The following is a 13,995-nucleotide window of genomic DNA, read 5'->3' as shown; positions in this document are numbered from 1 at the left end:
CTTGTTAGTTTTATTTTGAAAATGGGAAGCTTCACACACTTTATTTTACTTTTTTGTTTTTACTTCTAGTGACAGTAGTTCTGCACATTCAGCTTATTTTTAGTTTATAAACTTAAAATTCAACATTATCCTGCACTTAATGGCAAATAATATATTGTTCACAAATTGTATCTTTCCTACTCTCTAATACATTCATAAAGATCGCAAATCAGTGATCTTGAAAGTCGCAAAATTCGTACTCAATTTTCTGGGAGCTGAATTTTATTTTCCTAGCCCTACTGAGCACCAGCCCCTCCCTGTCCACAAGAGCAAGTGGATCCTCTCATTGTGATGTCACAAAGTGGGGAACAGCCCCTCCAAGGAAGAGTCTGCGTTACCATCACCGCCCCCACGCTAACAGACACACCCAGTTTCTCCATAGATCTAGCAGTGATCGGCATTTCATTTTAAATGCACAATATGTAAATCCATCTTTGCAAAAGTTCAGATGTTGTTTTTTTGTGGGTGAAATGCAGACACGCTGCCGATGCTGGCTCTAGGATGATGTCATGAAATAAGCGGCGCCCAAGAGGAGCGAAAGGCGGAGCCTTGGAGATCAAAATCATCTTACTTCCAGATAGGAAAATGACCTCACAAAATTAACTTTAAAATATTTATTTTGTGTACATAAGATAATATATTCTCATATATAGGGATACAGTTTTCTCTGAAAGGTTTAGGAATAGCATGGTATTGGGCCCTTTAAATACATCATACAAAAAACCTAAGAAAAGTGATCTACTTCAACACATCTCCCACTATTTTCCAAAGTAGCTTTTGATAAATATATGTTGATGTTTCTGCAATAAAGACGTCAGGGATGTAAATAAGCGCCGCCAAACCCTGTTTTCCACAGGCAATATAGCAGCAATCACTGCGATTTGATTAGCCAGCTCATTGGCTGTGTGTTCCTCTCTTAATCACATTGGTTTCACTGTATTCCAAACACAAGAGGCTCGGCATTCCTAATGTTATCGTGCATTAAAATGCAGAGGCTTTTTGTTCTGGTGTGCTTAGATTTCATTATTTCCCTCCGCACAAGTGAGAAGGCGTCCAAACAAACCGCCATGTGTGTGGTTTTGATGCCGTTTAATGTAGCTAGCTAAATGATGTAGTTTGTTGTGAGTGGGCGGCTTGATGGAGCTGTGGTTGTAGGAGAAACCGAGAATCTGATGTTTGATGGGATTTAATTCAAGTTTAAACATAGTTCAAAGAATGATGAGTTGAAAGCCTTCAGTTCTAGAGTTGCAGTTGGTGGTTAAAAGTTTGTTCTAATCTTGTGTTAATATGCAAAATATCAGAAAAAAAATCAGAAATCAGACTTTCTTCGTGTGTAAAGAGAAGTGGAGGTCAATTCAGACGCAAGTGTGACTCCAGACCTCATGAAGTGTCTTCACAGGACCAGTAGGCGAGCATCCAGCAGATTTACCTTTTCCTTTCATAATAAATGTATAACCCCAAAAAAAGGGTTAATGTTTAGCTTTTCTACTGAAAGGTGATGATACATTTATTCTTTTTACTTTTTTGTCGTTTTAAGTTACTACAAATATATAAAGCCACAATTTTGTTTATTCAAATAACAATAATTTAGCGTGTTTAAAAGGCCTATACCATGAAAAATGAACCTTTTGAGCTTATAAGTGTATAATAATGTTCATTCCTCACTATAATCAACCCAAAGCAAAGCAGTGTTTTGATCTGTTCACAGATAACTGAGCATTCCTCTAAAAACCTGTACTCTCAGCAGTACCCCCTTTTATACCCGCAAAACCAAGCGGGTTCTCATGAGATGATGTCACAAAGTGAGAACCGCCCCTCACAGGAAGAGTCTGCTCTGCCAGAACAAACTCCCAGGCTACAGACAATTTGTCTGCAAGTCTAGGTGATCAACTTTGCTGCTAGCTTCGGTGCTCAGCCGCTTGCCCCGGAAGGGGGTACTAATTGCTGATATATGGAATACACATCCATCTTTGCAACAGCTTGGATATTGTTTTTTGTCCATGAGGAAAATGCAGACATGCTACCAAGGCTGGCTCCAGGATGACGTCATGAAATGGGCCACACCCACAAACATCGAAAGGCGGAGCCTCAGAGATCGAAGCGTTTTACTTCTGGGCAGGAAAAAAAACTCCTATTTCATAAATAGTTTGTTCTTTATTGTGCCCAAGGTAATATATGATCATATATATGGATATAGTTTAGTCTGAAAGACTTAAGAAAAGCATGGTTTATACCCTTTAAAGTGAAATACAGGTGATAGAAGGTATATATTTTGAATCTGGTTGTCCTATTCCTAGTTATTTCTTCATCTCGTTTGATTTTTCGGAACATTTTAAAGCTAAAATTTGTACTTTAGTGGCTCTCTTTAGTAAATATACAGTGGATTATATAAGAGTAAAGCAGTTAATGTAATAATATTAGATTGGATAATGATAAGATTGGAGCTGCCTTGACCTTCACCCACCCACTGTTTAGCTTGGTAACCAAAGCCTCCTGTCTGGCACAGGTGGTGTTGAGCAGCAGCCCTCCAGCTAAGATGCTAATATGCTAACACCACAGTAATCCTATGATGCTTTAGGAAGCAGCGGACCCTGCCCTGTCATAGGCGTAAACACACACACACAGATGCAGGTCTAAGCTGGATGTCTGCGTGCAGAAGCACACATGCACAAACTGACAGATAAACACAGAAGCAACATCTTGTGTGTAGCTCAGACACACACTGACACACACAGTAGTGCTGTGAGGGAGATTAGGAGGAGAAGCGTCTTGGCTGAAGCTCGTCTGTCAGTCACTCCAGCTCTGTGTCAGAGTTAAAACTGCGGCCAAGCTTGCTCCAAGGAACCACCGCCATCTACTGGACTGGAACGGTACTGCAGTCAGATGGAAAAGGGAAAGGAAAAGTAATGCAGGACTAGAGAAACGAGGGACATGCGGATAAAGTAAAAAATCTGAACTTTCTTGGGGGGAGGATAGTATAAATTCAAATTATCCCTGCAGTCAAGTATTGATGTTCATTTGCACGAGTTCCTCTGTGTGTACCAGCTGGGGGAGCAGAGGGGTACCAGGAGGCTCTGACTGTGTGCAGCTGGCTGGATGAAGCCTCCTTTTTGGCCCCGAGGGATGTCCATACTCCTATGGGTTTCCACTCAGTCTGGCTGCCCCATGTCACCACCATGCCTCCAACAGTCATTTTATTTAACACTATTTCTATTACCTCCCTCTTTAACTCTTTGTAGTGTCTATACAACCTTTAGACTCAGCTTCCAGCTATTAATGTCAAAATAGCCTGTTGCAAGACGCACACATTCTCAGTCTTTTGCCGCTAGTGATGGTGACAAACGTTTACACTCAAGCACAGCAGCACCAGTTAGCCCCAGTATGATAATGAGCCTAATGCACTGTAAGTGGATTGGCTTTAGAGAGCCTGGATTCGTCTTAAGATGTCTGAGCAGACCGGAGTTAGAACTTCTGGGGTTGGGGTCACGATCACAGCCTTATCCTTGACAACACACACACATGCACAGAGGAGTCAACAGAAAATACTCCGCTCAGACTTGTTTTTCCCAGTCCAGTGTTGGATAACTTGCTAAGATGGCAGAGATCCCGTCCAACCACATGCAACCTGAATGTATCTTCCTTGTGTTCCTCGACTCTCACCTCTGCTGGATGTTTAGGTTCTGCTTCTTTTTCTTTTACTCGATCATCAGCCTCTAATTCCCACAATGACACTGGCGTGTGCAGCTCTTACGGTCTGGAGATGTCTCGGATCCTTACTGTAAGAAGATCAGATTATTTCAGCTCAACCACAGAGTTCTGTTGATGCTAAGTGATACGGCTACAGTATTTGGCCAACATATATAAAGCACATTTGATGAAAATTATAGATAGTAGAGCTGCCAAAAACAATTATTTTAGAAGTCGACTAATCACTGATCGATTAATTGACTGATCGAGTCATGCACAAAGTGGAAGTAAAACACACATCTTAAACATAATTCGCTTTAAACTAACTGAAAACTAGATATATTCACGCTAGCATTAGCTGTGATAATGCTAGTGTGAATGCTGTAAGCTAAATTTAGCCGCTGAAGACGCTAGTGACGATAGCTGAAGTTGCTGAAATTGATAGCTGAAAACGCTAAAGGTGATAGCCAGCTGAAGTATTAGTTAAAGGCCAAATTAGTCTGAAAAATAAAAGAAAGCCTAAGTTAGCCAAAACAGCTAGCGTATAGCTGAAATATTAGCTAAACTCCAAAATATCGTAAAAAACAAAAAATGCCAAAATTAGCCAAAATATCTAGCATGCAGCTGAAATTTTAGCTAAACTCTAAATTAGCCTAAAAAACCGAAATAAATCCTAAATTAACCAAAACAGCTAGCATGTAGCTAATATTAGCTAAATTCAAAAACAGCCTAAAAACCTTTAAACTTCAAAATAGCCTAGAAAAACCTTAATAAATGCCAAAATATTCTAAAAAGCTTACATTAGCCATTATAACTTTCAACTTGACTACACTCTGACTCCATATAATATAAAGTAAGGACTAATCAACTATTAATTAGTCGTCGATTACTTTAATAGTCGATTAGTCGTTGATTAGTCGGCTTATTGTCGCAGCCCTAGTATATATATATTTGCTGATATATTTTCAGCACGATAAAGATCAACCTGATCGTTTTATCTGCAGCAGCTAGACGCCCGTCTCTGCCCGTATTTAGCTTTTCCTGTGACAGCCAAAGCTTGTTTTCGGCTCGACGTGTGTACAGTTGTTGCCTGTTTGTCATCCTTCTGTTTGCGAGGTGCTGTGTGTATGTGTTGCAGAAATTCCTCTTCACTTCTCGTCCCCCTCTGCCCACCTCTGCACACCACCACCCACCACCTCTCCAGCTCCCAGAGTGCCAGCCTCACAGCTCAGTCTCTGCACCATCTGCATATCGGCTCCAGCCTCGGCCAAAGCATTAAATTAAATCCCTGTTTGAGTTGATTAACAAATGGCTGGTGAGCTCACATTGTTATGGAGTTATTTTTTTACATTCTCATCAAGGCATTTTGGAGCTGCTGATGTCGTGAATCAGGGGAGGGAATAGAGACGGAAGTTTCTGCACATTTGCTCGTCTCATTCCCTCCCTGCTGGCGTCGGTTCAGCCTCTCCTACCTGTCGTCTCCGTCGCTTCTTCCTCTGCATTTCTCTGTCTGGAAGTGAATAGCTAATCAGGCTGCTAATTGAGTGACAGTTAGCGAGCGCTCTGGCCTAATTGTCCATTCAGAAAGCTTGGAACGGACGCGGTCACTGCTGATTCATTTCTGCCTCTGACTGCTAAATCTGCAAGCTGCAACTGCACCGTGTGCCAGCAAGATTTACTTTTCCTAGAAATTAATACGCGCTTTCTGAGGAGTTTAGTTCAGCGTCAATGAATGAGAAGTCCTAACCGAGACAGTCTGAGATCATCCCTTGATCTTTCTCACACACAGACTGGCTGCTTTAGCTTAAATGCTACTCTGGTTTTGAAACATTTCATCAGTGATGTAATGTCTCAATAATTAATAAAGTCGGTAAAGACTTTAAATGTGACTGAAGGGAGGAGGATCTGCAGCTGAAATTTGTTTTCCGCCAGACGGACTCCTTAGATCCTTTAGATCACTCGCGCTCTTTCTTGTTATATTTTTGTTGTTGCAACAAGAAACAATAGACTCCTGTCGCCTTAAACACCGCATAAGTCAAGTAGTTACTAATTAGCCTAAAGGGAAAAGTAAATTTGTGCAGAAAACTAAATGAAACTGAAGTGAAGACAGAGAGAGATGGTGTGGGAAGGAGACCGGCTGTTCTGTTTTCTCCAGCAGTCCAACTCAGAGACATGTGGCTCCCCAGACAAGCTGTCCAGAGTGGGAGAGCTCGCTGGACTCATTACAGGCAGGGCCAAGACGGGATAGCTCCACAGAACACCATTGGATCACGCGAAGGCTTGGAACGGCCGCGGCAGAATTGTTTTAGTCGGTGCGTGCGCGTACGTGTGCGAGCGCCGACAACTGTCCATCTCGTCCGTCCGTCTGTGCCACCCCTGGCTGCCCCCTCCCCTGCCCCCCCAGCGGACACACAGAAGCAGACCCGCGTACTCCACGCCTGAGCCTGGCCAGACGGAGCGCTTAAATGTTTTCACTTGTCCTGGACAGCTGAGGGATGAAGTGGCCAACCACAGGCTTCCATTGGTTGGACACCTCATCTAGAAAGTGACTCATAGAAATGACTGGACTTGGAACGCCAAAGCAGTCCTGCACGCCAGTTTATAATAGTTTTATCTGTGTAACTTTTCCCTCATAGTTTTTTCTGTTTTAACTCTCAGCTCGATTGGTGTTTGTTTTCTTTTCCAGATGTGAAATTAGGAAAAATAGTGAAGAAATACATTAAAAATTTCTATTTTTTAAACTTTTTTGTGCAAAAAAATAAAAAAATCACTGAATTAATTTGAACCAAGTTCACAGAGTCGAATTGATTCATTTAAAAGCTATTTTTTTTCTTTAGAAATATTGCATTAATAGATAAAAGCTGCAGAGTTTCAAGAATTCCCTTAAAAGTTATTTATATAATCACTTTTAGTTCTTCTTCACCGTTTTGTGTAGCTTTTTTAAAAGTAATTTTGTATTCTTCGTGGCCGTCTTCTGTTTGCCCCACTTAACAACACCGTTTATAAGTAGTAAGTGATCCAAAGAATATGTTTTGTTGTGGAGAGAACAGAGGAAGGAGACGAGGACGCCGGAGAGTGGGTGGATTTGTGAAAACCAGGGAAAAAATAGATGCAGAGACTGAAGAGGAGAGGTGAGGTGTGATTGTGCGGTCCTCACGACGCGCTGGCACCATCCAGCATTTTATACATGTCTGTCTTTGTGTTCCTTTGTCCCTACTTAGTGTTGGGGTTGGAGCAGCCACTGCGCCGCATATGCGCGCAGACACCAGCAGCACCTGGAAGTACCAGCAGGGCCTCAGTTGCATGCTTCCTTCAGTGGAGCAGGTGTTTTCCTGTAACGTGTTAACAAGCACGGCCTGCTGTCATTTCTGATTTTGAATGGATATCAGAAATAGAAAACACACGTCTTACCTAGACTTGTAATTAGGCGAGTTGATATTGAGGTTTTGGTGTTATTTTCACGCAGAATCGGGGGAACATCTTATCAAATTTATTAAACTCTATTTAAAAGTTTTTGAGAAACACTCATAAATTGGAGTTTTAGTCGTAATTCATTTAGCGTTTGTGTTTTGTCACCCCCGTTTTCAATCCCACTCCCCTCTTGTGTGAACCGACACACATGTGCACTTTAATCCAAAAGTAAATCCAAGCTGTTATCGGGCCCTGCGGTGTGGAAATGTTTGAGTCATGTAATCCTGTTGCTACTCATCTAATAAAGCTGCGGACTCTCCTCAGTGTCAGTCTGTGTCAGGCAGTTGGGCAGCAGATGTTAATTTCTGTCGCTGATGTCTAAGAAGAGTAATTCTCTGTAATCTTATCTGGTCTAATGTCGCCCCACCCCAGACCTCGTCCGCCCGTCCGCTCGGCGTGGACCAGAGGTTTGTGTGCATCCGAATGCCTCTGTGTGTGCGAGTATTTGGTGGACGGGTCATCACCTCAACACCTGCCCGTGTATCAGACAGATGATGTTTCTGGCATGGGCGCTTTCAGTGTTTTGCTGGTAAACATGTTTGTGTCGTTTTTTACATGATAATCCGATCTGAATCTGGCAAGCGCCGCGGACGCTGCCGAGGGGGCTGTGTGGATGTTTGTAGTGTGTGTGCGATACGTCCTTTGAACAGATGACAGATGAGCAGCTCTTAACTGTCCAGGGAATAAATATCAGTACTTACAATCAATCATCATTATTATTGCAGTTAATACCACTTTCTTTCTATACGTTGGGTTGATTATGATAATTGACATAATCCGTGTGATGAATTGACTTGTTTGTGCCAAATCTCTGTTGGAACACTGACATTTTCCTCTTTTTTTGTGTGTGTTCTGGTCTCTACAGGTGAATACATAAAGAACTGGCGACCTCGTTACTTCTTGCTGAAGACAGACGGTTCTTTCATCGGCTACAAAGAGAAACCTCAGGATGCAGACCTGCCCTACCCGCTAAATAACTTCTCTGTAGCAAGTAGGTCACACTTGCTAACTCAACATTTGTCTCAGCCAACCAGTAGGTTTCTTCCTAACAGGAAATGATACAGGCACCTCCCAGAATGCAACATGACGACGCACAAGAGGCGTTAACATGGAAAAAACATCTTAGCTTTTATTTACTTTTTTTTAAGTGATGCTTTTAAATCATACCTGGGTTATGAATATTTCCAGACAGCTCAGTGAGTTCCACAACAGTGTTAACTTGTTGAATAAACTCACTAAAGACCTAAAAATATAATTTGTTAATTCAAAAAGGAATAAAAAAGAAGTTTCTCTACTGGAAAAGTAAAATTCATCAAATGACCAACCTTTAAAACAAAAATGTAGAAATTCAAAAAATACAAAGTACAATTTACACATGCACAAAATAAAATTACAACAGCCCAAAACTAGCAAAAATCTATAAAAAGTACGCATGAATCGCTTGTTACGCACACACAAAACCACATTTTCGTACAAATCCTGATGCGTTTAAATCTCCTTGAATGCTGGGTCATCAGAGTTTTCTTATCAGCCACTTTGAACTTAGATTGTGAATATTATCTGGTGAAACTTGACATTTTCCCACTTTATCAAGACTTCAGAAATTAAGAATTACACATGCACAAATCCAAAGTTATGCACACAAATCAAGAATTATGCACGCACAAACTGGGGTGAGTCTATGTTCTGTCCATACAGGTTGGCTCATATTGGCCTGGGTGCGACTTATACTCAGGAATGACTTATACTCTGGAAAATATGGTTGTCTTTGAGCAACATTTTTAATGTTTTGGAACTAAAACATTTGTTTATATATTGGATTTTAATCATTAAAACAAACTGCTTATTGTTTGAAATATTATCATATTTTTTCTCAGTGATCTTTAAGTTATGATTATGAAGTTTTTAGCTAAAATCAAAAATGCAATATGGCGCCAGAATTAGAATCTTTAGCCGAAAGCGGAAATCGTAACTGTAGCCGGTTGCGTAAGTGGAAATTTCTTTAACTTTAGGAAACCCTTTCAAAAATGATATTTTAAAAACTTTTCAGAACTATCAGCTTTTAAGCTTTTGAATGTGAATAAACTGTTACTGTCTAGCAGTTTAGTGTGAAAGATGAGCTTCAAGTAAGACAGAGAATGTTAATCTTTAATTTTTTTTCAGTCAATATTAACAAGTGTTCAAATTTGTGTAAGTACACCCGATCACATCTGGAGAAAAGTCTGCAAAATGCTGTATTTTTCTCTGTGAACCAGCTGATCAGAGCCGCGAAATGCCGTGTTTTTCTGTCACACTCTGTCACAGAGAAAAAAAAACACCAAAAAGGGTCGATAAAAGAGAGAAGAAACGGGGAAAAAAAGTCTAAAGCTTAAAACAATGTTTTTTTTTTGCGTCCGGCTCCGGCAGAGGGAGGGACTTCCCGTTATTAATTTTTGGAGGCCATATTTTTTCGCTGTAGCCAGGTTCTCATGATCGAAGTACCTGCGTCATTAGTCTAAGCATCTTCTAGCATCTGGTTTTTAGATCCAACACATTTTGAATTAAGAAAAAATGCAGATTTAATAGTAAAATCTTTTATTTAGGTAAACTACTATTGGAAAAATGCTACAAGAATGTAGACAAATGACGAAATGTTCACATTCTGATGATGAAGAGGCTGCTTTCTAACTTTTTTGAACGAAATGGGATGGGAACAGAGTAGATGAACTCTAGCTGCATCTGTAGAGCGCTGTGAGAGTTTACTGCAGGTCAGCACACAGAGATCCGGCGAAACGGTAGAACAACCAGAGGAGAGAGCTAAACAACGGATTTAAGGCGAGTGCCAAAGCCCAAAAACATGATAAATGGTGGAGCGTCGGGTGATGCGCCGAGCAAAATGATAAAAAATGGTTCACGAAAGGACGGAGGAGGAGAAAGAACAATAGAAGTTGGGAGGGGAGGACAAGTGTGGTGAATGAGGGATGGGAGTTGATCAAAGGGGCAGAGGAGGGAAACTTGGAGACAGAACGATGATGAGGGTGGTCAGACAGATGAAGCAACTGGAGATGAAGGAAGTGTGTGGAAAGGAAAGGGGCGCCGGAAGGAGGAGAAGAGACAAACATCATCAGTGCCGAACAGACAGGGAGGAGGAGACCAAGACAGGCTTGGAGAAGGAGGAAAAAGTGAGGAGGAGGAGAAGAGTTTCTGAGGAGGACAAGCCAGGCCATACATCCGGCCCCGGCTGCTTGGCACGGCGCTGGCACTGCCACATCTGTTGCCCAAAGCTGGGAGGCCAGGTGGTGCATGTGTTGGGAGTGTGCGTGTCAGTGTTTGTTTATCTGTGTGTGTGAACAACAGAAGTGGTCAGATGGAACAGAGACGGTACAGGCCTGTTCCCTGCAGAGGGACTCATACATACAAGCCTGACACAGACTCACACTCTCGCACACCAGCTAAACTGCTACACAGATCTCACAACTGCCACACAATCATCCATCCATTTTCTTGACCGCTCCTTCCCTTTCGGGGTCGCGGGGGTGCCGGAGCCCATCCCGGCTACTGAAGGGCGAAGGCGGGGTACACCCTGGACAGGTCGCCAGTCTGTCGCAGGGCGCCACACAATCAGTAACATTTAAACTTCACTTGTTTGTGTGGCTGTTTTTTGTTCAGCTGTGGGCGTTTGTGTTCTTTTCTCTTTGCCAGCAACAATTGCGTGACCTTGTTTTCTGCCAGCACAGCAGGCAGCGTTCAGGAGTCAGGTAGGAGCTGTTCCGTCTGCATGGAAGCACTAAGTTTTATCGCTGGCCTCCTTTCTAGATTTAAGGCTGAGCCATCATCTTTGTGATGAAAGGAGAGGCGAGAGCAGTGAGTGACAGGAGACAAAACCGGGGAATTCAAGGTCGCATCCAGAGAGCGAGCAGGAGGACAGGAGGAATGATCACAGGACTTTGTGTTTTTTTTTTGTCTTCGTTCTCGTCCTCCGTAACTGCACAGACTGCTGAGGGACAATGAAGATGCATTCTTTCCGACAGCGAGCTCACAGTCCCATCTGGCTATGTGTGCCTACTTTTCTGTGTTTGTGTACTGTATTATGCATTTGTGTAATAATGGCCTACTGTGCTGCCTGATTTCATAGTAATGTGTCTCTTCGGATAGCTGCCAGATGCGTGTACGCTGCAACACACAACATCCACACGCACACAGAGCATGTCTGGTTTTCTCTCTTCTTTTGGGTTAAGGTTTGTTAAAGTTGGAGGTATTTTCAAAATAAAAGAGTTCCTTTATATTGCCACTAAAGATAATTCTATTAACGCAGATGTAAAAGCTTTAATTATTTTTCAAGTACAACAAATAAAACAATTTTAATGATATTAAACACAGTAATACGTAAGAGGTACCCTGTTATGAAATAGTTATGACATCATGACCATTAAGAGGCATATGCAGCTTCATAGAAATGATTGTTTTATACATTTTCCTAACATCCATCTATTTTATTTACCTGCTATATCCCTCTTGGGGTCACGAAATTTGTCCCGGTTACTATTAGAGGAAGGCGGGGAACCCCCTGGACCGACACATTCTCATCCCCAGCTCCTCACATATTGACGTTTGGTTAAGGACCCGTCCACGTTGAGTGTCTCCAGCTTGACGTTGTTTGACGTGCCGGCTGTTCATAAAAATCAAGGGTCCACAACCCTCGGGACCGGACGTGGACTTGTCCTTGAAATGTGTCCAGTAACAGTAACCGGCACCCAAACTGGTACCAGACACGGTACCGGGCATGGGCGCGACACTGGACGCGAACTGGCACCAGGTAAGGCTGCTAGAACTGGGTTAGGGTACCGGTGCAATCCACGCCCTGGTACTGGACCGGTTTGTGGGCCCGGATGCAAACTGGTACCGGTACGCTCCACGAAGCGGTACTGGACCGGTTCCAGTTTGCGTGACCAGACGCGGGTTAGGGTACCTAGCTCCGGTATCTGGTTTACTAACCCAGAACTGGGTTAGGGTGCTGGTTTGCTCCACATCCCTGTACTGGATCGGTTCCGGTTTGCAAGCCTAGACACGGTACTGGACACAAACTGGTTCCAGGTTAGGGTACCTTAACTGGGTTAGGGTACTGGTGCGCTCCACATCCCGGTACTGGACCGGTTCGCTTACCCAGACGAGAATCGGTACCGGACTTGGGTACCGGAACTGGGTTAGGGTACTGGTACGCTTCACATCCCGGCACTGGACCAGTTCCGGTTCACGGGCCCAGACGCAGTACCGGACACAAACTGCTACCGGGTTAGGGTACTGGTACTAGGTAAGGGTACCGGTGCGGTCCAAGTACTGGACCGGTTCGTGGCCTGAAGGTTGGGGATCTGTGATTTAAAGGAACAGCCAGCACAACAAAAAACTGAATTAGGGACACTCAAAATATCCAAAAGTGACGTGGAGGCGGCTTTAATCAAACATGAGGGAGTGAGGATGTGTCGCAACCTGCCTGGACAGTTCTTCAGTCTGTCACAGGACACACAATCACTGCCACACACAAAGGAACACTGGAGGGTGACCGATAGGAAGCATGTTTTTGGATCGAGAGAGAAAACCTTCACATGATCCACGAGGAGAACATGCAAACTCCAGACAGAAAGAAAAGTCACGGCTGGGATTTGAACCTTCTGGCTGTGAGGTGAAGGTGCTAACCACTGTTCCACTATGCAATCCACAAATAACAGCATACAGTAAAATAAATGCATCTTGGTCAAATTAAAGCACCTGACAGATCCCAAAGCTCTTGTGTATTTATTTTAGTTTACTTGCTCTGTACACGGACTGAAGGAATATCAGAGAAACACATTTTTTTCAAGTATAACTTCATTTGTTATCTGTGTTGTTAAATGCATTTCTGCTGCTGTCATTGTCTCATGAAGACATCTCCTCCTCTCTGTTTCAGAATGTCAGCTGATGAAGACGGAGAGGCCAAAGCCCAACACCTTCATCATCCGCTGCCTCCAGTGGACCACAGTCATTGAGAGGACTTTCCACGTGGACTCACCTGATGAGAGGTCAGACTCAGTGGGCAGGAGATTTAGTGCCATCTAGTGACGATTTAAACTAAATAAACTTATTCAGCACTTTGAGTGTAGATTGTAATATTGTAGAAAATTCAAATAAAATTAGCTTTGAGGAAAAACTTCAACTAGTGATGCCTACTTTCTCACTAAAGCAGTTTAAATTTATCTTTTTAAATTAGAATTTTAACAGCATTCCGCAACATCTGGGAGGTTAAACTTTGTATTAATTAGTTGCAAAAGTGACACATTTTGCTTTTTTCAAACTGTGTCATTCCCAAGAGGAGGTTTGTGGATGCAGTGATGGAGGGCGTGAGGGTGATTGGTGTGAACAAATTGCATGAATGACTGTATGTTAAAAAGAAAAAAAAGCATTTGTTTCATTAAAGTACCCCAAAAAGTTCAATTTATTACATTTGGAGACCTTACAAGAATCTCTTTTTCAGTTTTTGCTTTTTTTTTTTAATTTAATGAATAATATCATAAAGACAAAGTTTGATTCATTAAAAAAAAAAACAACTGTTGATGGTGGAGTGAACGTAAAACATCCGGTTGATGCAACTTCATAGTACTTGTTACTTGTTACTTGTTTAATCTTAAAGATTAAAGATTAAAAGTACTTTTTAAATATGCGCACACATTTTTAAAAGCCATTCATTTCTTTAAAGAAGTTTGATATTTGTAAGAGAAATTTGTAGTTACAAAATGAAGCAACATTTAAAAAATAAAAAATGACATTGAACTAATTGCATTTGAA

The 13,995-nt window shown here is 42.1% G+C and overlaps 1 protein-coding gene across 4 annotated transcripts in view; it reads left to right on the top strand.

Annotated features, from left to right (window-relative positions):
• akt3a (v-akt murine thymoma viral oncogene homolog 3a) overlaps positions 1 to 13,995 on the top strand; it is a 63,741-nt gene that overhangs the window by 25,330 nt on the left and 24,416 nt on the right. For all 4 annotated transcript variants that reach the window (XM_024297591.2, XM_024297589.2, XM_024297590.2 and 1 more), the window contains 2 exons: positions 8,063 to 8,188; positions 13,121 to 13,232. In XM_024297591.2, the coding sequence (XP_024153359.1) occupies positions 8,063 to 8,188; positions 13,121 to 13,232 (238 nt within the window). The remainder of the gene's footprint in view (positions 1 to 8,062; positions 8,189 to 13,120; positions 13,233 to 13,995) is intronic.

The sequence above is a fragment of the Oryzias melastigma genome, linkage group LG15, assembly GCF_002922805.2.
Source record: "Oryzias melastigma strain HK-1 linkage group LG15, ASM292280v2, whole genome shotgun sequence".
Classification (NCBI taxonomy): domain Eukaryota; kingdom Metazoa; phylum Chordata; class Actinopteri; order Beloniformes; family Adrianichthyidae; genus Oryzias; species Oryzias melastigma.
Note: the sequence above shows the minus strand (reverse complement) of the source record. Positions and strands in the feature narration are given on the sequence as shown.